At 44.1% G+C, this 22622-nt stretch overlaps 1 protein-coding gene across 3 annotated transcripts in view; it reads right to left on the bottom strand.

Moving 5' to 3' along the window:
* Positions 1 to 22622, bottom strand: part of MAGI3 (membrane associated guanylate kinase, WW and PDZ domain containing 3) — a 63786-nt gene that overhangs the window by 25685 nt on the left and 15479 nt on the right. For all 3 annotated transcript variants that reach the window (XM_048327896.1, XM_048327897.1, XM_048327898.1), the window contains exons 2-5: positions 5121 to 5237; positions 3560 to 3679; positions 1826 to 2035; positions 378 to 552 (exon numbers count right to left, since the gene is read on the bottom strand). In XM_048327896.1, the coding sequence (XP_048183853.1) occupies positions 378 to 552; positions 1826 to 2035; positions 3560 to 3679; positions 5121 to 5237 (622 nt within the window). The remainder of the gene's footprint in view (positions 1 to 377; positions 553 to 1825; positions 2036 to 3559; positions 3680 to 5120; positions 5238 to 22622) is intronic.

The raw sequence follows: 22622 nt of genomic DNA, 5'->3' as shown, positions 1-22622 counted from the left end.
TATTTTGAAACATCCATTCCCAGCCAAGGAACACAAGCAGAAAAGAAAAAATAAATAAGGTCTCAAATTTCGGAGAAATTTGACATAGAGAAGGTTTCCATGTTATACTTCACTTAGCAATACCCAGCCAGCTCTGTATTTGTGAGATACAAAACTTAGAACAAACAAACTGACTTTGCAGGTGGAACCATAAGGTTTTCCGGCATGATGGCAATTGTACCGAGCGTGCAATGTTGAGGACTGCGAGTACGGAATGTAACGGTAGGAATATACTAAATTTCATAAAGAAACAGAAGCAGCAAGAGCAGAAGAGAGGTGCAAGAGCAGCTTTCCACACTCCAGCCACCAGCACTTCTCTCCTCCACAGAGTTACTCACTCGATAAAGTAGATCATGCCAGTGTCCGTGTAGGCCATTTCCCAGTTCTTGGGTAGCGGTTCCAGCGTCTCATCCCTTGACAAATAATTTCTGAAGTCCATGTTGCTGCTTGTCTGGTTGTAGCTGGGAACAGGTTTCGTCCAGTCAGGAGAATCTGAATGTTTTTCTTTGTTTTCTGCAGTTGTTCAGGGAAAGTGTTTGTCAGATGCTTATGTTGTTTCTCACAAAGAACCACCCTCTTAATCTGGCTACAAGTGCATGTCAAACACATCCCTGTATGTGATGTGCATTTTTCCGCGTTTTTTTTTTCAGCTCTGAACTTTGAAAAGCTGACATGAAAACCCTGAACTCTGCTCTTCCCCTGCCAAACAGAATTAACCTTGTATTATATGTCTGAGCCTACTCTGCAAAATCAACGCTGGCAGAAGTCCGAGCTGACTACACTCTGTTGCCGTTTCTACATAGAGGTGTTTGTAATGCCATAAAACGACCCAAAAAAATCCTACTAATATTCCTCAAAGAATCAGAAGGAAATGTAGAGAAGACCCAAGCTGCCAGTAAAATAAACAACACCTTCCTATAAGCCACAACTAGAAAAAAGATCCCAAAAACTCCTGCAGGAAACTTTAAATGGAAGCCTCCACCCTTCAGAACTGAGGTTACGCTTGGCACTCTCTCTGACATGATGATGTCCATGACCTTCACCCAACCACCAGCCTGACCACTGGCCCCTCTGTGGTGTGGAAGACGACAAGATCAGGTCACGTCTGGTCAGTGTAACTCTGTCCTAAACACTAACACACAGGATCAGCTGCAAATGCAAGGCGATAGCTCCTCTGCACCATCCGTTCTTCCCCCCTTGAGATGAGTAACCATGACAGCAAAAAGAAAAGGGCATCCTGCCAATCCCAGAAAGGTCTTGCTGGACACCGCTCCAGCCTCAACACACTTGGCTTTATTGCTCTCCACAAGCTCCCCCTCGGGTGGTTTTAGGTTGTGTGATAGTTCCCTTACGCAAAATCATCTGAAAATTGTACAGTATGCGCCAACGTTGCCCCTTAAACCAACCAATTCCCTAAAATCTCCTGTGTACAAATTCAGTAATTGCCTCAAAATTAAACAGTAACATTTACATGGTATGAATTCTACTCTGTGAAGGGTTCTGTTATTTGAAGAATGGATAAATTTTTCCTTCCCACTCGTGTAACTGGCCCATATCCAGCACCACATGTTCTTCACCGAGCAATGCATTTTATGATGCAATTGCACATCTGGCTGGGAGAACAGCTGGTTCTTTTTAAAAGGTCATTTAAAAATCGAGTAGAAGCAGCGGCCTGAATAGAAACTGACTTCAAACTTCACCAAAACTAAGGAAGCCTGAATGTTATTTGTATAGTCCTTATCCATTCATACAGTACTCCAGGCAATTTCTCCCCTTGTCAACCAACCTATCCCTCCGCTGCCATTAACTGCTTCCTTTTCTTCCTCTTCCTCCTCTTCAGGGAGAGAACTTTCCATCCTTTGCATTTTGCTGACGGATGTGGTTCTTTTCCTCTGTGATTCAGTATCAAAATCATTGTCAAAAAGAACTTGATCCACCGGATCAGGCTGAAAGGGGCTGGGCTCTGCTGGAGGCTTCGGAGTACCATAAAAATTACCTGAAAATGAGACAGAAATCAGGACCACTGAAGCACTGATACTGCTGAATGCACTGGCAGTGGCTGTAATCATTTTACTGCACATGCAAACATGCTTTGGTGAAAATTTAAAGCCTCAAAGAAGACATCAGCACTACCAAATCCCAATCAACAGTCAAAGTGTATTTATTCATACACTGACTTCTTGTCAATGAAGCACGAGTTGTCAGAAAACAAGAGGTTAACTCAAAGCTTTTATCCTGCCTTAAGTTTTCTAAAGAAAAAGATGGATTTGTCACTTTGCCTGGAATCCACCCATACTCCATAAAGAGACTTAGGGAGTAATCTGAGAGGAGCAAAAGAGTGAAAATCAATTATTCTTACTCTATATACTAATTAACAGAGCAACAGAAATATTGAAGTCAAAAAGCAAATTAAGTTTGTGCAGTAACAAAGTATTTATTTCCGTAAAGCCAGTTAACAAGTAATTGATTTTTAACATTTGCAATTTTCTACTGACAATACACTTGCAAAACAAAGATATTAATACGGCTTCATCTAAAAATTATTTTTACGTCAGAAAAAGGAACAGATTTTTCCTTCAGTATTTTAATCTAAAGCACAAAGGAATCATCTGCTGCTTTCTGCAAAAGAATTTCAGCAACTGACCTCTCTTCTGACTGCTCATATGATTTTTATTAGGGAATTGAGCACAAAAAGCAAGGAAGCTTCCCAGAATTCCTACTGGGGTAACTTTTGGTGCCTGGATATGGTTTTGACCATGTAAATAAAGTAAGAAAGAAAACCCTTCTGCAAATATCAAGGAAGGGCAAGGCTCAGAGAGGGGACAGCCAGATAAAGTGCAGCTAAGGATTAAAAAAAAAAGTACTAGTTTAGCCTAAATTTACTTAGGAGATTTCCTCAGGCGGGACGATATTAACACATAGCGTGGGATACAGAAAACAAGAGGCACAGAGCCTTTCACAGGACTGTCTACTTTTGACATCTTCTTTTCTTTTTTCACTACCTTCATTACAATGTTTTTCTTCACCACACTTAACAAACCCAACTTTGCTACAGATTTGGACAATCTGGTCCAGAGCTGTTCAATCTTCCATTGAAAAATGCTTTTGTTTCCCTGCTGGGTCAGACTTTCTCTCGCCTTCTGTCCTTTTAAAGCACACCTGGGAGGAGAACATGGCTCTGTTCTCTGAGGTTTACACAACATTGACTAAATTCTCTTAAATTTGTACCAGGCACAGACAAACCTTTTCAGAATGCCTCCCAAAAATGCAACAGTGAAAATAATCAGGTAGGATTAAGAATGGTTGAAACGACAATCTGTGGTTTATCAGAGCGCTTTAAAACAAGATCGCTCCTCCTCTTCACAGTAATCCAAGAACAGACTCGCTATTGTCTCTCTACTACTATCATGACCATCAAGTGAGCAGGAAAACTGGTACCACAAGGAGCTGCACTTGGACTAAGATCCTGGACACAAGTACTGGGTCCTTATTCCCATTCCATTAAACATCACCGACATACCATCATATGTTCCACTTTCTAGCAAGGCTCCACTTTCTTCCAGCGCTTTAAACTGCTCAACAGGAATGAAATTATAGTCTACCCCAGGGACCTCCCCATCTCTGGGAGCCCTTGTAGTGCCTGCAAAGACAGAGAAAACACTCTTGTAAGGTACTTACGTGCTGCCTGTTATCAAATGCTGCCTGCTGCACAGTTCAATAAAAACAATGTATTTTCCAATCTTTATACAAAGATGATGTCACTCCAGTTAGAACAACCGGTGAGCAAGTGAACAATAATGTATAAAAACTGAGCCAGCAAATCACATAGGAATGACAGTTCTGGTATTGAGGGAGGAGGAGAGAAAAAGTTGGGTGAGGTGGTAATTAAGAGAGAAATCTTTCTTATGGTCAGTGAACCAAAAGCAACTTTTGTGGCAGCTGACGACGCCTGGGCCAGGCAATCCCAGTCTGGGATTCCAGGAACAGCTGTGGTATTTTATTTTAAACCAGCTGTAATGGTGCTGCATCTTTCCCTGCTTCCACCGGCACCAACTCTCTAATTTGCAATGAGGTCATCATGACTAAGCACATCTGATTTTTGGGCCACCAAATCCATAACTAGGCATAAAACTTATTTTTTAACCTACAGTCCAGAGTGTAATTCAGCCACACTCCAACCCCTGGCTGTAGGTAAGCTTTATCAGTAAATTGCTGTGTTAATGCAGAGGTTCTCAAAGTGTTTTGTCTATGAAAACAGGCCTCCCATAGTTACAACAGCTTAATTAAAACTCTCCTGAAAGGACTGCACTGACTCATTACTATTCATGACTGCCTACTACCTAACAGCATTTTAAAGGCATATGTAAATTTTTTTCAGGCAGCAGCATGAACAAGAGCTAGTAAATAAAAGCTAATAATAGTGAAATGCACTTTAAGAAAGCCACAAACTCTTGGGCGTGCTCAGAGAGAACAGAGCAGAATTCCTGTAGATACAAAAATGTTAGTTAACAAAGTAAGTTTTTAGTGCAATGAATATTTAAACAGTCAGCGAAGAGCCTTTTTAATCAGTCTTCTCAGGATAAGCCGTTTGCCTGTACCTTTTGCCAGTGCCACCCCTTCTGCACCCAACACATCCTGCCACCCTCCTTCCAGCTGCCCTGCTGTGCCTAATGCACTTGACACTCAAGGCCTCAATTTGCTCTTTGTGAAGAAAAAAAAACCCCAACACATTGACAAAAATCAGGATGGTTTTGCACTGCTCAATCATGCTGAGAAAGATTTATTTCTTGTGGTGGCTGCACTCATTCTAACAACAACTACTGACAAACTTTTGAAGAGCAATGCACAGATATTACGGAAACAATCTGAACTTTGACTTCTCAAATTTTTGCTGGTTTTCAGTCCATACTGGCTGTACCAATTCATGGCAGCTTCAGATGTGAAACCATTGTAGCAAAGCCAGAAGTCCCTGCTGCAAGGTAAAACTCTAAATCAGATGAAGAGAGAAGGCATTTCAAGCTCACAAATGATGTGGGAGTTAGCAGGAACAGATCAAATGAGGCTGATCTTTACATACTTACAAGGGATGGTTCTCAAATAGAGATTGTCTCTGATCACTTGCTGGAGTTTGTGGTCTATTGAGCCCTTCTGGAACTGAAGGCTCAGGTAGTGGCGCAAGTCCTTGTTGATAACTTTTCCTTAAAAAGAAAAAAGAACAAATTAGAATAATTTGTAAAGCAGGATCTCACAACAAGAACTGTGTTTCATTGCTATACAAGTTCCAGAAGAAGCAAGCAGTTGGAAGAGTTGGGTTGTTTTAAATACAACAACCTTGATGGAAAAAAACATTTTGTGCTATCAAATCACAGAATCCCAGAATGGCTTGTGTCGGAAAGGAACCTTAAAGCTCATCTTGTTTCACCCCCTGCCACGAGCAGGGACACCTTCCACTAGACCAGGTTGCTCTAAGTGCCGTTCAAACTGCCCTTGGATGCTTCCAGGGAGGGGGCAGCCACAGCTGCTCTGGGCAACCTGTGCCAGGGCCTCCCCACCCTCACAGGGAAGAATTTCTTCTGGCAGAGAGATTTTAAGCAGAGCTGACTGACAACCATACCCCCTCATCTCCCAAACAAGACAGTGACAATATTCTGGAATTGTTTGAAAATCAATATGAAGTATTAAAATACAAAACCTATTACCAAAATTCAAAGTCTCTACAGACAGGAAACTATTTCACTATATTTTGAAGCAGTTTCCATTCAATTTACACCTACTCACTAGTCACCTGAGTTCAACATTTTGTCACATGAGAACCTGCATTCTTCAAATTATAAAAAGAAAATATTTCTTTCTTAAAAACATTGTATAACAGAAGAGAGTTGGGGTTTTTTTCAATTACTCCTTTGCAATACTTCTGTCAGGTATCATTAGTGAATCTGTCACATCACTGGAGAACCACGACCCCTTCAGCACACAAATAACTGAGCTCTTGTATTACTGCCTCATCCTTCTGACAGGAGGGTACACACCAATCTTTTGTACCCTGTCAGCCTCCCAGAAAGCACATTAAATAGGGTTCAGTGACCTTGGTAAATTTAAGTTACGTACTACAGCAGAACACTCAGGGCTTTAGGGAAAAAGCTCAACCTTTGTCTCCAAACCCAGAGCACGAGATGGGCAGCAGCAGGCGGATGCTGGTGTAGCACAACAGTGGGGACAAAGGCTGGAACAGACAACTGCTCCTGTTAGATTACATCACCAACAGGCTATGAAATGCATAAACCTGTCCCAGAAGCATTTCTGACAGGAGCCTTTGAAGCCCGTGAGCTCAAAGCTGCTGAGGAGACCACCTCAAACAGGTCACAGACCCACAGCAGTCTTCATACAAGGCCCACTCACCTACATCGTCAACCAATTACTGTACTTACATATATGTCAAATTTGGAAAAAATCCCAAAGCATCAAACCCCTCCCCCCACTAACCAGGTTTTCCCAACCATGTGTCACTTCTGCAAAGTTGGCTGCATGTTTTGGTTGTGGCAAGTTTATACTTTCCCTTCCCTTTTAGCCAAGGTGAGGACATTTCACACCTTGTACTCAACTCTCAAACATGACCTCAGCAACCACCACTCACCAACAGCAAACAGAATTTCAACCTGCACCCACTTCCCTCCACACAAAACCATGACACGATGAGGAGTATTTCAAAGTGGAACCAAGATAACCTATCAGCCCTTCAGAGAGGTCGGTGATGTCCACAGATTAACCAAAACACACACAAAACCACCTTAAGCCCTCAAGCAAGGACAGAACCAGCCCAGCACACCCTCCGAACAGGCAGCACATCCTGTGCCAAACACGAGCCCTGAGCTCCAAATGAAGTCAGCTTCTCACCTGCTTTGACACTGTCATTTATTTAAAAATTACTTCCAAACACACAAAAAGCATTCTGCAGTGTTGGGACAACACCTCAGCATTGTCCTCGTGGCTGTCCAGCAGTTACACAAGCGACAGCAATTCCCACTAATGCCACAATTCCCACAATTCTCCATCCAACCCCTTCCCAGGAATGCACAGCAACTCTGCAGCCCCCAGCTCAAGTCCCTATTTTACCAGCATGAACTGTTCCTGATAAAACTTTGGATTTGCTTCCTGCAGCATAATGAGCAAAATATGTCATAGAAAATGGAAACAAATGGGGTAATCTCCAGCAAGAACAGTATTTTCCATTTGTTACTACAAATTACTTTTTTCTTTGTAGACAAGAAATTTTCTCAACATTAAAAAAATGTTTTGCTGCTAAAATGGCCCATCCATCTCCTTGTCAAAGCCAGATCTGCACTTCAGCAATCCCAGCATATTTCACTTAGGCAGATCAATATACTCATATTTCACTGAGGCAGATGAATCTGGTCATTAGCTACCTTCAGAGCACTGCATGTTGGAAACACTTGGCGATATGTGAAAATCTGTTCTGGATGTAGAATTACAGACTTTATTTACTCACTGATCTTTCCCTCTTCGTGTTTAAAATTTTAAAAGCTCATAAACCCGTTTCAATAAATACCAACTCAGTTTAAAGACAAAATAAAAGCAAGGCTGCTACTGACGATACCCAATATTGAGGGGTTAATCTTAACACTAAAAGCTTAGAGACTGGACTATACTCTGAGACCAAGATGACTAAACTGAAGATTGATATGATTGCCCGGGGAAAACAGAGGAAAGTCAAACAAAATAGTGGGCAGAGGAAAGATTACAGAAATTCACACAGAGAATGGTGTGCATTAGAAAGCAGAAAAATAAAGTCATAGTAAGGATGCTTTAGGTAACCTCTGGCAAAAACCAGATTATTTTCCCTCCAGGAGCTGAACATGCTTCTTCTACACTGTTTGACGTAGACTTTTAGGAAAACTTCATGTATCAGCCTCTCCAAAATGACCTGATAAATGTCGGGTTGGTGTTTGTTGTGCTGCTGAGCCGCCTCTAAAGGATAACACAGGCAACACAGGGACCAGTCAAGAGGAATAACGTACCTTATACCACTCAGGTTCTGCAAGATGAACATGCACAAGCCTCTTGTTTTCAGTTTTAATTTAAATTAACCACAAAAGACCTGTTTAGATGAGGATATGCACACTGGAGCTGGGGAAGGAGAATTAAGTGACTGCAGAAGAAAAAAAGACTCAAGTGCTACTGCAGCAAAATACAGAGTTGTGAAGTAGAGAGGCAAATAGGAGTGATGGGTATCACAAAAATGGGGATGGTGGCTCTCACAAACTGCACTGGCGAAGTTACCTTTGCTGCTGTACCTAAGCAGGACAAAACCCGGCTATTTATATATCCAACCTGTCAAGGAAATGCTCAAAAATACATGTTGCAGTTACAAGCAGAGGAGCATTGCCATGGTGTCCCTAGAACTTGACAAAAAAACGCATTTCTAGATCAGTAATGTTGGTAAAACGGCAAAGTTCAACACTGAAACATATAAATAAATTCTAAGAATTCAGTCTGTGTAGTTTTTATGTTGCTGTCTGGTAATAATGTCCCAAATACCTCTGGCTAATGCTGTTGGCATACAGAGTATCGGTGACATCCTCACCAAATCATTCTGAAGACCACATGGAAGTTTTCCATGTTGTTTTGATGAACACTTTACACAGACACAGGTGACAACTTTCCAGAGATGTGGTATTCCCTGCCTTAAGTTTCCATGCCAACACCTTCTGGAGACAGTGACAGCTACACCAAGGAGCTGCAGTGCTGATAGGTGACTCAATAAGGAGAGGATGATTTTCTTTCAAACTTTTCAAAAATACTTTACTGTTCACTGTAAAAGCAACTTTTCAAATCAGCAGTTTACTAAAAGTAAGCTGCTTTCCTATTAAACTATGTTAATTCATTACTAGGGCTCATACCTTCATTACAGCCTTTTGCACGAAAACGTATTTTAAGTGAACAGATGAGAAAATGGAATTGCATTCCCTTGCTTTTGGAGGAATTTTTTTTTAAAACAGCTGAAGTCCTGGTGTGCTCCACTAGTGAACAGAAGGGTAAAATCATAGAATTCTATAATGGTTTGGGTTGGAAGGGACTTTAAAGCTCATCCAGTCCCATCCCCCTGCCATGAGCAGGGACACCTCCCACTGTCCCAGGTTGCTCCAGGCCCCGTCCAACCTGGCCTTGGACACTTCCAAGGATGGGGCAGCCACAGCTGCTCTGGGAAACCTGTGCCAGGGCCTCAGCACCCTCACAGCCAAGAATTCCTTCCCAATATCCCATCTAATCCTGCCCTCTGGCAGTGAAAAACCATTCCCCTTTGTCCTGTCACTCCGAGTCCTTGTCAAAAGTCCCTCTCCAGCTCTCTTGGAGCCCCTTTAGGTGCTGGAAGGAGCTCTAAGATCTCCCCAGTGCCTTCTTTTTTCCGGGCTGAACACCCCCAGCTCTCCCAGCCTGGATCCAGAGCCAAGGGGCTGCAGCCCTTGCAGCATCTCCGTGGTCCCCTCTGGATTTGTTCCAGCAGCTCCACATCTTTCTGATTTTGGTCCCCAGAGCTCGAGGCAGCTCTGCACGTGGGGTCTCACCTGAGCAGGGCAGAATTCCTCCGCTCCCCTGCTGCCCGCATTGTGGGATCAGCCAAGGATTCCAGGGGGGCGGCAGGGAGGGCAAGGGGGGAGGGAGGGGTTAGGTAGGGTTGATTTCTGGGTCCCAGTGCATGTGGCCAGGGAATGCCCAGCCTCTCATCCACCAAAAAACAGCCTCCACAATCCGAGGGCTGGGCAGGCAGGAGCTCTCCCGGCCCAGCCTGCAGTGATCTGCCGCCACCTTCTGGCACCTTCCTGCTGATCCCCCTAATTCCGTCCCCCAAGGCTCCTCACTCCCCTCCCTAGGGGAGTCTGAACCCCACAGGGTGAAAACCACAGATATTACGTAACACCATGCAATTTTGTTTTCTCACTTAGAACAAAGCAGAGGAGAAATGTAACCAGAGTTCCATCATGTACATTCAGAATTCCACACATGCGAACAGGATCCCAGAGTGTCCAACAGCTCTGCTCAGCTGTACGATGTGTTACATAAGCTGTGATTGCAAAAGGCCACCGACTATGAAAATTCCAGTGAAACACACGTTAAGAGCTATAAAACAGCTCCATGGCTTCACTCACAGTCTAACTAAAACAGGAATTTTCAGGGCTCATCAAGTGGAGAACAGCTACTGTTTAGTTAAACGGAGCTGTCGATACACACATTGAGATGAAGTGATTTTTGACGTGACTAAGCAAAAGCCGTTTAAAGGAAACGTTCAGCTCCACAAACCAGGGATGCAGTGTTAGGAAATCCAAGTTAGAATTAGTGCGTAACACATTAACTTTATTATATTCCCCAGCAACTATTAACATACGATAATTTCACACAGGTTCCAGATCTGAACACATGCATTCACTGAGCACAACGAATGATTTCCGAGCATGCAAGAGAATCACTGTATTCATGAAATATGGAGAGGATGGAAAAGCCCAGTGGTGACACAGCTGCCAGTACCTGCTGTACTTCACCTGCAGGTACTTCACTGTGACCTGGCAAATACACACCTATGCTCTCAGCACAAGGAGAAGGTGGGAAGTTCAAATGACTACAACTAATATAGAAAAGAGACTGGAACATTTTGAGAATGTCCAACCCAGTCAGTGGGTGCTTCCTCAGCTTGTGGGGTAGAGGCATAGATGGATTCCTGTGCAGAAGCCCGCTTTTCCTTCACGGAAGGGGGCCCACAGCCCTGGGATTTCTGAGGAGGAAGGCTGAGACTTAGCAGCACTGCCTGGCAGCTCATGTCCCAGGCCACCAAGGGCTCCATGACATGCTCACACTCAACACCCCGCTGTCTCCCTTCCAGGTAATGAAGGCAGGAATCCAAGCTGGGACTCCGCCTGTGGAAGAGAGGAGTTCCCTAAGAAAATCCAGGCCAGTCTGGGAAGTGAGATGACATCCGTGCCTGGGCCAGTGACCCATCTGGGAAAAGAGATCCTGGTCCCGTTATGGACTCAGGGTAACTTCTGCTCATTCCCTGGAAAACTGCAGCTTCTTAGAAGTGGAGGCAAGCTCCCTGTCAGGTGAAGCATTACTTCCCAAGAGACGGAGTAGACAGGGCTCAATAAGCTTCCATCGACTACCAGCTGCTTTAGGTTTAAGTTGCTGCAAGGATGTTGAAAAGACGACGAGCAGATAATCATCTCAGGAATGTGACATGCACTTCTGCTCGACTGCCTTTTAATGAGACTCAAGCAGCGGTAGGTCTACACTGCTCCCCTCCCAAAGTCTGAACTAATCACATCTTTTCACTGTCAGACCCTACACCAGAAAAGGCCAGCCTTTGAGTAATTCAGGGGAGATTCTCCAAAGTGGGCAGGTTCTGGTAAGTGTGTCTTGATTTGCTGTATCACTGGTAGGTAGCAATATTTATCTGAAACCAGCAATCTGTCACAGGATACTAGATTCTTCCCTGACAATGAACAGAACAGACAAGGTAAAGAATGAAACTTGATTCCCTAGAACAAACGTGGGAGAAAAGCCAAATACATCAGCAGTACATTTTACGATATGAAATGCCAATGATGTATTTTACAAAGACAAGAAAAAAACCCCAAAACCTTGAATGATTAAAGAGCATGAAGGAAGAGCAAAAGTATATGTTAATCCGGTCTGGCCATACTGACAGACTTCTCACCTCCTCCCTCAACCCAGCATCATTTGCAAAGCCTTGGGTTGAGGGCAGACCAACACACGTAAAGAACCAAACTCTTCTACAATTAACAGCGCTGTTATCAGCAGGGGACAAACCCAGGAATGACTTGGGAAAGCTGTTTGGTGAAGGAAGGAGAGGTCCTGAAGATAAGAAGCTGATGAGTTCAGATACAGCTAAGCTGCACTATTTGGGAACAGGTATCAAAGGAGGTACGACGATTGAGAACGGGGCCGTAAGGAGAAAATATTTTCAAAATGTATTTTAAATTCCTTTTTAACAACAGCCTTCAAACATTCACTAACAGAATCTCACTAAAACCTGCTAGGCTGTGTGAATTTTCCTCTACTAAATGTCTGCAGGGAATATTTGACTGAAGATAGGGACAGCAAAAACATTTTCATTAAGCCATGCTGCACCCACGCTTGTTATTCCAGCATCTGGAGAAAACACATTATAAGGAAAAAGGGGTAGTTGAGAAATTATCAAACGTTCAGGCAAAGAACGATTTGAGAGAAGGGCCTTTACACCATTCTTCCTTTGGGATGAGCTTTTGTACACAGCCCTGACAAGAACATCTCAGCTTTCCCAAAGCTTGGAAGACATTGCTATCCACTTGCTTTGCTTTACCGAGCATTTTAATTGCACCATAAAGACATTTAGGAAACATTAGCCATATGGAAGTCATTACCTTCCTGATGGATGCCACTGTCCTAGAGAGACAGATGCAGGAGAGGTTCAGAATGGGATAAAGTTTTGCAGGTGAACCTGACACACTCTGTGCTCTCTCCAGCTGTCCTGCCCACTCTTTTTTCAATGCAGTATGTCCAAGAACTGCACATCTAATAAATACTGAAGACCTAAAATAGCTGGGAAAAGAGATCCTGGTCCCGTTATGGACTCAGGCTAACTTCTGTTCATTCCCTGAGAAACTGCAGCTTGTTTGGAGGCAAGCTGCACTTGTAATTTACATTTTACAAACCCGTACCAAATACTCCAAGGCATAGAGTAACCACAAGATCAACTGGTGCGGGTGGGAAGTCCCAGAACATGATCACAGAAGGAAGGAAGCAGGACTGGAGGAGCACCCCCTGACGAGCAGCAGGGCCCGCCCAAGCAGCAAAGAAGGAATTTAATTCCTCTAAGTAACTCAACCCTAAACTTTCAACTACAACAGCAAACCTTCTTTCTTTGTTCTGAAGAGAAATAATCGTGCAGAGCATTTGCAGATTACCCTGCTGTGAAATAAAGGCTGTTAAGTGGCTAACTGTTACTAGTGTCAGTCTGCTTTGAAGAAAATTGAATTAAGCATCTTTCATGTAGCTGAACTACGGCTGTGTCGTTACAGACATCCTGCAATTTTACAGAAAGTAAAGGGTAAGTATGTCAGATTCACGTAATTACATTAACATGGTAGATGCAGAACAATTCATGGACGAGTTTACATAGTCTATTGCACAGAAAAAATCTCAAGGCTCCTCACAGCTACAATAATCCATCAAACCAAACACACTTACTACCTGAAAGCTGAGAAATATTAGACAGGTTTATGTTGAAAGGCTTGTTTACTCATAGTTTGCTACATGCTATCCAATAAATTCTTGGTAATATAGTCTGATTTACAGAAATTATGGTAGAAGCCTTATGGTATTAATAAATCATTTACCAGAGTGCTCGAAATATTGGCAGGGTGTTTACAGTAGTAGTGAAAGAAATGAGGATTTAAGAAATAAGGTTACCACAAACTTCATTACAGAATGTACATCCCAATTGACTTTAGGGGCCTTCTTACTTTTGTCAGTAACACAAAATCGACTCCAGAACCACCAATAACCATGAATTTTGACTTTTTAAGCCTTCAGATTCAGATCACTCATTACTAAAAACTAACTAAGAGGTGTCCAACAGCATCCTTCACAGGATAATGCCTTCAGATCCTCAGTCAAGGTGGTGACTGATTCAGAGAGACAAAGTTTCTCACTCCACATTCTTGAATATCCCAGCATCCTGAGCTGTACTGTTTCCTTGAAATCTTACAGGGTTGGAAAGATTCTCCCAATAAACCAGGCCACTGTTAGTAAACCTGTGCAAAACTAATATGACTTCGTGTTTGCTCATGAACTTCCATCATTAAAGCATTTCAAGCTCTGAAGACAACTAAAATACCTTTTGGAAGGCACATCTCCAAAATACCTTTGAGAAACACAAAAAGGACTGGCAAATCATGCACTGTTTGTTCCAAAATATACTTGGAGCTGAAAGGGACAACATATGAAATGTAAACAGTGGAAGCTTGGATGCAACTCTCCAGGATTTCAGTTTTGGCTGTACAGAAACAGCAAAGTCAACTGTAATAGAAGGCTCTAGAGTGTGAATATCCATGGCTGGGTTCCTGATCTGCCATGAAAAAAAGAAATCTAGCTAGAGTTGTCAGTGCCATTTGGTCAGTGTATGAAAATAACACTTGGTATCCAGTTAGCACTTGACATTGTTCACAAATGCACCAGAACCACTGAAGCTCGGAAGTGAAGAATAAGCCTGGAGTGACAGGACAAGGGGGAATGGCTTCCCACTGTCAGAGGGAAGGAATTCTTCCCTGTGAGGGTGCTGAGGCCCTGTCACACGTTGTCCAGAGAAGCTGTGACTGCCCCGTCCCTGAAAGTGTTCAAGGCCAGGTTAGACTGGGCTTGGAGCAACCTGGTCTAGTGGAAGGTGTCCCTGCCCTGCCCATGTAATGAGACAATCCTTTAAGTCCCTTTCAACCTGAACCATTCTGGGATTCTGTGATCCAGCACTGCGAAACCAAGAGGTTTTTAACCTTCTGCCACCTACCCTGAGCTCACTTCCCTGCCAGCTCCAGAGTATCCATGGGCAGGGTGGGGGGACACTCCCCTGCACCCACGAAGGGCAGCTCCGGTCTAACCACAACCAACAACAATCAGCTTGTTTTTTAAAACCACCAAAAAGCACAAGCACTCAGCTCACATGCCAGAACACATCCCGAGCACGGAGAGCATCAGCAGAGCTTTGGGCAGCTGCCTGCCCCTTCCCTTCCATCTGCTCCCGGGAGACGGCCATGTCTCCGCAGGGCATCCCCAGCCAGCACATGGCAGAGCAGGGTCATGCGCCACTTCGGAACTAAGGAAAAAATAGGAAATTGAGACCAGCTGCATTTGGAAACCCGTATGTAGGGCAGCAATACTACTCAGTTACATGGTTCTAGCACAGGTCTCTACTCTTCTTCTCTGTATCTTGTTACATCTGTAGACATTCTCAGCCTGTGCATGACTTCCACAGAAAGGCAGCATTTTAAGTTGGTTTTATGCCCTGCACTGGCAGCAAAATACTTGCATAGCCTAATGAATTACCTACAACCTTAAGGATTTTAAAAATGAAAATCCTTTTGAGTAAAGTAGTTCCAACTTTCAGACTCCAGCTTCACACACACCAGTATCAGATATGATTACAGTAATACATTGCACGCACACAAAAATCCATTATCATGGGAATACAGTCAGGAGAATTACCAGTGAGCAGGGTTTACTCTGATAATGCCAAGTATTTTAATACTCCATTATTAAACAGGAGAACAGCAAGGCTCAAAGGCCTGTGCAGCTGTTTCTGATATAAGATCAGACACTGAAGGAGATATAAGCAGAACTCAAAGTAATTTAAAATAATGAATGGGTTTCAAATAAAATGCAAACATAACCATTTCCTTCAGCTTAACAGTGGGGAAGAAAAATGCAAAAGAATGTTCCACAAGAGAAGTTTGACCTTTTTTATTACATATGGAGACTTTCCTTTCTTCTCTTTAATTTGATATTTTCTTGAGAAGAAACACTGAACAGATTAACGGTGTTTTGCCTATTTATAAAGATTTGTAGTATTTTCAAAAATGGGGTAAACTGGCCCATGATTTCCATTTCAAGTCAGATGCGTCAGCAGTGATGATCAAGAACAAGAATCCAGTAAACTGCACCCTGTGAGCCTCTGCCACTGTCAAGTTTGAGACACAGAAAAGGATTTACAGGGATGCCTGGAAAAATCACTGAGCCCAGCCTGGGAAACACCTCACAGAAACCAAATGTGATTTGCAAGCTCTAATTATGACTCTCAAAGTGAGAAAGGGACATAAAGCACAAGAGGAAACAGGCTTTTGACACCACAACAGCAGATGAATCAAATACACTGACCAGAATGGAATATGGAATTGTTAAGGTTGGAAAAGACCTCTAAGGTCATCAAGTCCAACCATCAACCAGCACCCACTCAGGTGCCACATCCACACGTTTTTTTGAACGCTTCCAGGGATGGTGACTCCACCACTTCCCTGGGTAGCCTGTTCCAAAGCTTTACAACCCTTTCCATGAAAAAAAATTTCCTCATACCTAATCTAAACCCCGCCCCTGCTGTAACTTGAGGCCATTTTCTGATCATGATCTACTCAAAGCACCATGCAAGTGATGGCGCTCGTATGGCAACACACCAATGGGCTCAAACATGTTAAAAGGGTGTTACAACAATTTAAAGGGTCAAAACAACAATCAGAACTTGTAATACACAAACACGTTAAAAAAAATTAAAATACAAAGTCATTTTAATAATAGCACTTTATTAAAACTTCTTAATTATGCACTCAGGGCCTTGCTGAGTTTTAATCACTGTGCAGCTCAACGCACTACAGAGGCTATTCCGAGTAAGTAGTATCTGTCACTGCAACACTTGTACTGTGAAGTCAAATACAGATGCTCACAGCCATGAAATAAAGAGTTCTCTGTAGCTGTCACAGGTTACAATAATACATAAATCATCTAGTCTGCTCTTAACTGAAAAGTGGAGCACCAAAACAAAGACAAGTAACCTGAACAATGGAGATGATTTTCCTAGGGCTAAATATGGCTTGTTTTTCCCAATTTATAAACAATCTTCCATTCATTCCCATAATTTACAATGTGAGGTTTTAATTTATTCACACTAGAGAAAATGATTTACTGAGACAGCAAACAAACCCATTTGGTCTGGAAAGCACAATTAACATATCCAACTGAACAAAATGTTACTCGAGTCCCCAAACTGTTCTAATATTAATGTTTCCCTTTGGAAATCTCCAGCTTACGTGCAAATTCAAACTTACTGACATTTAGTATTATTCCATGTCACACCACAGCGAGGGACCGCACACAGGGTACCTGTGCAGGTTAACCTGTCATAGTGTTTGGCAGAAGCTGCCAATCCTTCTGTTTGTCCAGGGAGAGCGTTTCAGCTGTGACGTATGTCTAACATACCATATCTCATTGCTTAAGCAGCGTGCAGCTCTAGAGAATGACACATTTCAGCGACATCCCCAAAGAAAAATGTCCTTGCAGCTGCTCTCTGTTACACAAGCCATTTAATCTACTTGGGACTTGGCACTGCTTTCCCAGCAGAAGGGTATGTGTTCACATGCCAAGATCTTTTTTTTTTTCTTTTTTTTTTTCTTCTGAGTGTTCAGATCAGAATAGAATTTATGCAAATCACAGACAGGTTTATTTTTAGCCTGCCTTCCATAGGAAGCAAGATAGGCAATTACACTCCGCATAATTTCTAGGCCCACTAACCTATTTCAGTCTTGAGTTTGGCAGAACTGGAGTCTGATACAAAGATACTCTATCGACAAAGATGCTGCATGCCTGTTTTCCTGGAGCAGACAAACCGCTGGGATGACCATCCATCATGGAAAATGGAAAATGTTCCCAGCAGAGGTGTCCTCTAGCTGTGTCAGTGAGCAGCAGCACGTGGACCATTGTAGCTAGATCCATACATTAATTTACACAACAAATCAGGCTTTTAAAAGCCAGCCCCATCCTGAACATCCCTGCTTCGAACTGCCTGCAAGTATAACACCTCTTGTAACAGATCATTCCCACACAGAAATGTCACCCAAGGGCTTTTTAGTGGCTCCTCAACTCCACTTTCCTGTGAGACCCCCCCAAGGTCCCACCAGCACAGAGACCCCCAGAGCACAAGGGTTAAGGAGCAATTCCTGCTCTGACAAATACGAGTCATTATGCAACTTTTATGAAGGAATTAGAGTTTCCTGAAACCGGCTTTTCAAGGAGCCTGGGGAATCCCAGCACTGCTGGAGGGTGGGCTGCAGCATTCCCAAGGGAGAGCTGATGCTTCAGGCTGCAGATTGCACTGCTGTTACTCACCACACTCGGAAGGACTCCCAGGAACCCGGAATCACCAAGATCTATGTGCCAGGCCAGCATTCCTCTGATCAAACCCATTGAAGTACTGTGTCACAGCGGTATTGATTACAGACATCTTGCAGTTAAATTGGAAAACATCCACAACCCCCCCCCCCCGGGCTCACTGCACAGCATGGGCAGTCAAATCACTGGAACTCCAGATGTGCACCAGCCGTGACTAATGTCAATGCCTGACTCACACAGCTCACACGGCAATTCTACACCAAGGGATGCTTTACTCAGTCTGCTGCAACACCCAAGGACCAGGGGCACACCAGTGTACAGCACAGCATCCCAGAAAGAGCGGAGATGTTGATCCACGTTGATCTGTCACACCCATGAACTCTGATTCTATTATAACCCAATTTTGCAGAGAAGCTTCTATTTATAATCTTTATCACAGGCCGTTGTTGAAGTAATCAAGTAAGAGAAGACCATTTTCCGTACACGTTCAGTTAATCATCACATCGTATTAAAAATGAACGGTATTTCTCTTTCTGCTTGCACAGGATATCCTATTATTTCATCACTATTCATTTAATAAGGTTTATTTTTAGTTACGGAACCCAGGATTTTCAATTAACTGTGAAAGAGTGCTTTCTACAAGGAGTGCACATGTGAGGAGCTGGATGTCAGCAGAAATGAACTGCTCAGCCTCTGAGATCCAGCTGCTTTCTAGTGAAGTACAAGCGTGCTGGACTTGCCCAGGCAGTGCTGGCACATCCCATCACAGCCCTTCCCTGCAGGAACCCAGGTCACAGCAGCCAACCTGGCACAAATGCACCAGAGGTGCTGACTGATGAGCTCCAAAGCATGTCTGGGAGCTGTGCAGGATCCCACTGACAGCCAGATCTCACTCAAAGAGCTGGCAGAGGCACTCACCTCACTATTTGGCACGGTGATTGGAATTTCTAACAAACCCAGGCAAATGAGGACAACAGACTCCTCCTCATTACTGACGCAGCATTTAAGTTGAAAATCCATGTACCTCCCTCCTCATCACCAGTTTGCAGGAAAACATGTCTAAAACCAGTTCTAAAGTCAGCCCAACTGACCTTGGTGTGACTTACCACAATACAGTCAGCTCTTCAGTAACACAGATGGCTGAACTCATGCTGCCAATGTTTTAAGTTCAGAACGTTCTTTTTTTTTTTTTTTTTAATTAATATTATTATTTCCCCATGTGTTTACTGTTTTACATATGCCTCTGCCTGCCAAGGAATTGTTAACTAATCACCGTGAGATTCATTTTGTTAGCACACAGTTGGGTACTTGGTCTTGCAACATCTGTTTCTCAGCATTTCTTCTTTTTCTTATCTATCTGTAGTTACCAACAGAACTGTCTCAACGGAGGACGTCAGTATGTGGAAAAAGAAGCTGGTAACCAACAGCTATTAAAACATAAACCTTCAGGCTAATAACCAACTCACAGAATCATAGAATATCCTGAGCTGGAAGGGACCAATAAGGATCATGAAGTCCAATTCCTGGCCATGCACACAACCACGCCAATATAACAGCAATAGGATGATCTTCTTTCAAGAAATACTTTGGCAATAAAGTGTTCAGAACATCTGCATTCAAGAGACTGGCAGATTAAAAAAGGGCAGATAACCTATTCATTAAAAGGATGAATTCGATTTTTATAATCAGAATTTACTGAACATTAAAAGCAAACTTGCCCTTTCAGTGGTCAATTGTATAGCGGATTCAGTTCTAGCTGGCACATACCAGTATTTACTCACCTATGGAGAGGTCATTTCACATGGGGAACACCACAGCTGTACTTCCAATTATTTTTAACTTCAGAGCAAATTTCTTCCGCTATGCTATACGAGAAACTAGAACTAGTCGAAGCAGAGAGAAAGAACACGGGCAACAACTCCCCAGTAAAGTCATATTCACTCTATGATTTCCAGCATAAGCCATGTACAAACACACTTCAAAAACCTAACCATCTGAGTTTAGAAAGCCCTGCAGGGCCGTGTTGGGGTCCCTCCCCTGCTGTGTAGCCCTGGCAGAGGGGCCCTGAGGGCACAGACACGGGGCTTCCCTGTCCCTGCTCAGCCTCGTTCCCATGGGTTGGTTTGTGTTCCCTGCGCGGGCAGAAGGACCCTTGGTCCGGTGACTGGAACAGTTCCTGGGCAGAGCTCCGGCCATGCGGCTGGAGGAATAACCATCTCTGAAACAGCTATCAAGAATCTGTCTGTCCATATATATTTCCTTTCCACGGGACTCCTGGTTTGATATATGCGTGTTGCAGGATCCCCACTGCAACAAATGGTGGAGAATTGAGAGCAGAACGATCCCCGATCCCTAAGCGACTGATTTGTGTGAGTAAACCCTGGAAACTTTGGATTCCTCTTCTTGGTTTTGCTTTGCTATTCCGTATCTAAACTATGGAGGAACTGTGGGAAGACTCTTGGCTCTCAGAGCCGCATATGGACATTTATCTTAAACTTAAAATGATTCTTGAACAACGATTTGTAAATTTTAGCTTGATTCAAGCTCAAAAAGAACTGAAACACTTCCTGGCATGGTTGTTTAAGAACTTTTTCTATGTTTCTTGGGATTTAATTCTTACGAAGGGCTTTTGGAAAACCGTTTGGACACAGTTAATACTGGAGTCAAGATATATGCCGATGGAAGAATATTTTCGTGAATATTATTTAGTTACCGAGACTGTTGAGCAATGTCAGCTGTGTCCTGGCGAAGGGAAGCCTGGCGCAGGGACCGTGCGGCCCAGGCCACGTGCACCGAGCGCTCTGCGAGCAGCAGCGAGGCAGTTCCCGCGCGCGGGCGGAGCCACGCGAGCCGCAGTGTCGGCGGCGGAGCGAGGAGCAGCGGGACCCGGCAGTGCCCGCCCGGTCCTGTGCAGTGCGTGGTGGAGCGAGCCCCGTGAACGCCCGACCGAGAGGGGTGGCGCGCGGGCGGCGGCTGGCGGCAGCGGCGGTAGAACGGAGCCGTGCCCAGCCGAGACGCGCGCTGGAGCGGGGCGCGGGGGGGGTCGTCGCTCGGGGGCCCGGCCGAGACGTGGGTGCAGCGCCCGGCAGCGGCAGCGAAGCTGCGACCAGAGGAGGCGACGCACGGAGAACTGAGCGGCACGGCCCGGCCCGGCCCGCGCAGCCCCGAACGCGACCCCGGGAAGAGCGCGCAGGCACCAGCAGCCCCGACAATTCCAACACGGGAGTGACCGAAAGAGAGAGCAAAGACGCAGCGAGACAGAAAACAGCAGCCACTCGGAAAAAGGAAAAGATCATAGTAACTAAGACCTTAGGGATAGTAAAATGGTATAATGTTAAGCAAAATTATGGTTTTATAACAAGGTGTGACAACCAGCAAGACATATTCGTGCATAGAACTGCTATTAAAAAGAATAACCCTGAAAAATGCATCCCAAGCTTGGGAGATGGAGAAGTCGTGGAATTCAAAATTATACAAGGTAGAAAAGGGTTACAAGCATCGCAGGTCACTGGGCCTGATGGTGTTCCTGTAAAAGGCAGTATATATGCAAAAAACCGTAGTCATGTTAGACAATATCTCTATTGTAAGTCCCCCCTACAGTCTCCCTTTCCTAATCCCACCTTTCCCTTTTACCCTATGTCCTATTACCCCCAGTGTATTCCCAATCCGTTTTTTCATCCATGGTTTCCCTCACAAAACCATGCTTTTGCCAATTGTTTCCCCAAAAATCCCTTTCCAATGCCGAGTGGGGGATGAAAAGGGGGAGGGAAGAAGTTAAACCCTCTCCTGCCTCAGTTTCCCCACAAAGCATGCTCAGAGTTCTGTCTCCCTTGTGTCAGCCCTAAGATGTTCCACAGAATCTGTTTGGACATTTAAAGACTCAGGAGGGTGGCTTGTTTTGTTTTGAAACTGTTCTTGTTATGTTTATCCAGTTGTTTTCATTCTCCTTTTATTAAAATGAAACGGGTGAGGTGTTGGGGTCCCTCCCCTGCCGTGTAGCCCTGGCAGAGGGGCCCTGAGGGCACAGACACGGGGCTTCCCTGCCCCTGCTCAGCCTCGTTCCCATTGGTTGGTTTGTGTTCCCTGCGCGGGCAGAAGGACCCTTGGTCCCGTGACTGGAGCAGTTCCTGGGCAGAGCTCCGGCCATGCGGCTGGAGAAATAAACATCTCTCTGAAACAGCTATCAAGAATCTGTCTGTCCGTATATATTTCCTTTCCACGGGACTCCTGGTTTGATATATGCGTGTTGCAGTATCCCCACTGCAACAGGGCCGTGGCTGTAGTCAGGGTACAAATGGCACGATCACTCGTGACTAGCTTCAAAGACACCTACTAGCCCTTCTCCAAGTACAATAAATGACAAAATAAACATTCCGGCAGTGAACAAGAATCAAAGTCTAGAGAACAGGGCAGCAAACAACTGCTCACCAGCAGATGTCTGTAACAACTGTCTGGCTGATAAGTCATTGAATTCAGTGATTAACTTGCACCCAGTTGCTTTCAGTTTCAATTAAGACTGCCCAGGGAACTACCAGAGTCACCATCCCTGGAGGTGTTTAAAAAACATGTTGATTTAGCACTTGAGGACATGGTTTAGTGGTGCTGGTTGATGGCTGGACTTGGTGACCTTAAAGCTCTTTTCCAAC

The sequence above is a fragment of the Corvus hawaiiensis genome, chromosome 24 (genome assembly GCF_020740725.1).
Source record: "Corvus hawaiiensis isolate bCorHaw1 chromosome 24, bCorHaw1.pri.cur, whole genome shotgun sequence".
Lineage (NCBI taxonomy): Eukaryota > Metazoa > Chordata > Aves > Passeriformes > Corvidae > Corvus > Corvus hawaiiensis.
Note: the sequence above shows the minus strand (reverse complement) of the source record. Positions and strands in the feature narration are given on the sequence as shown.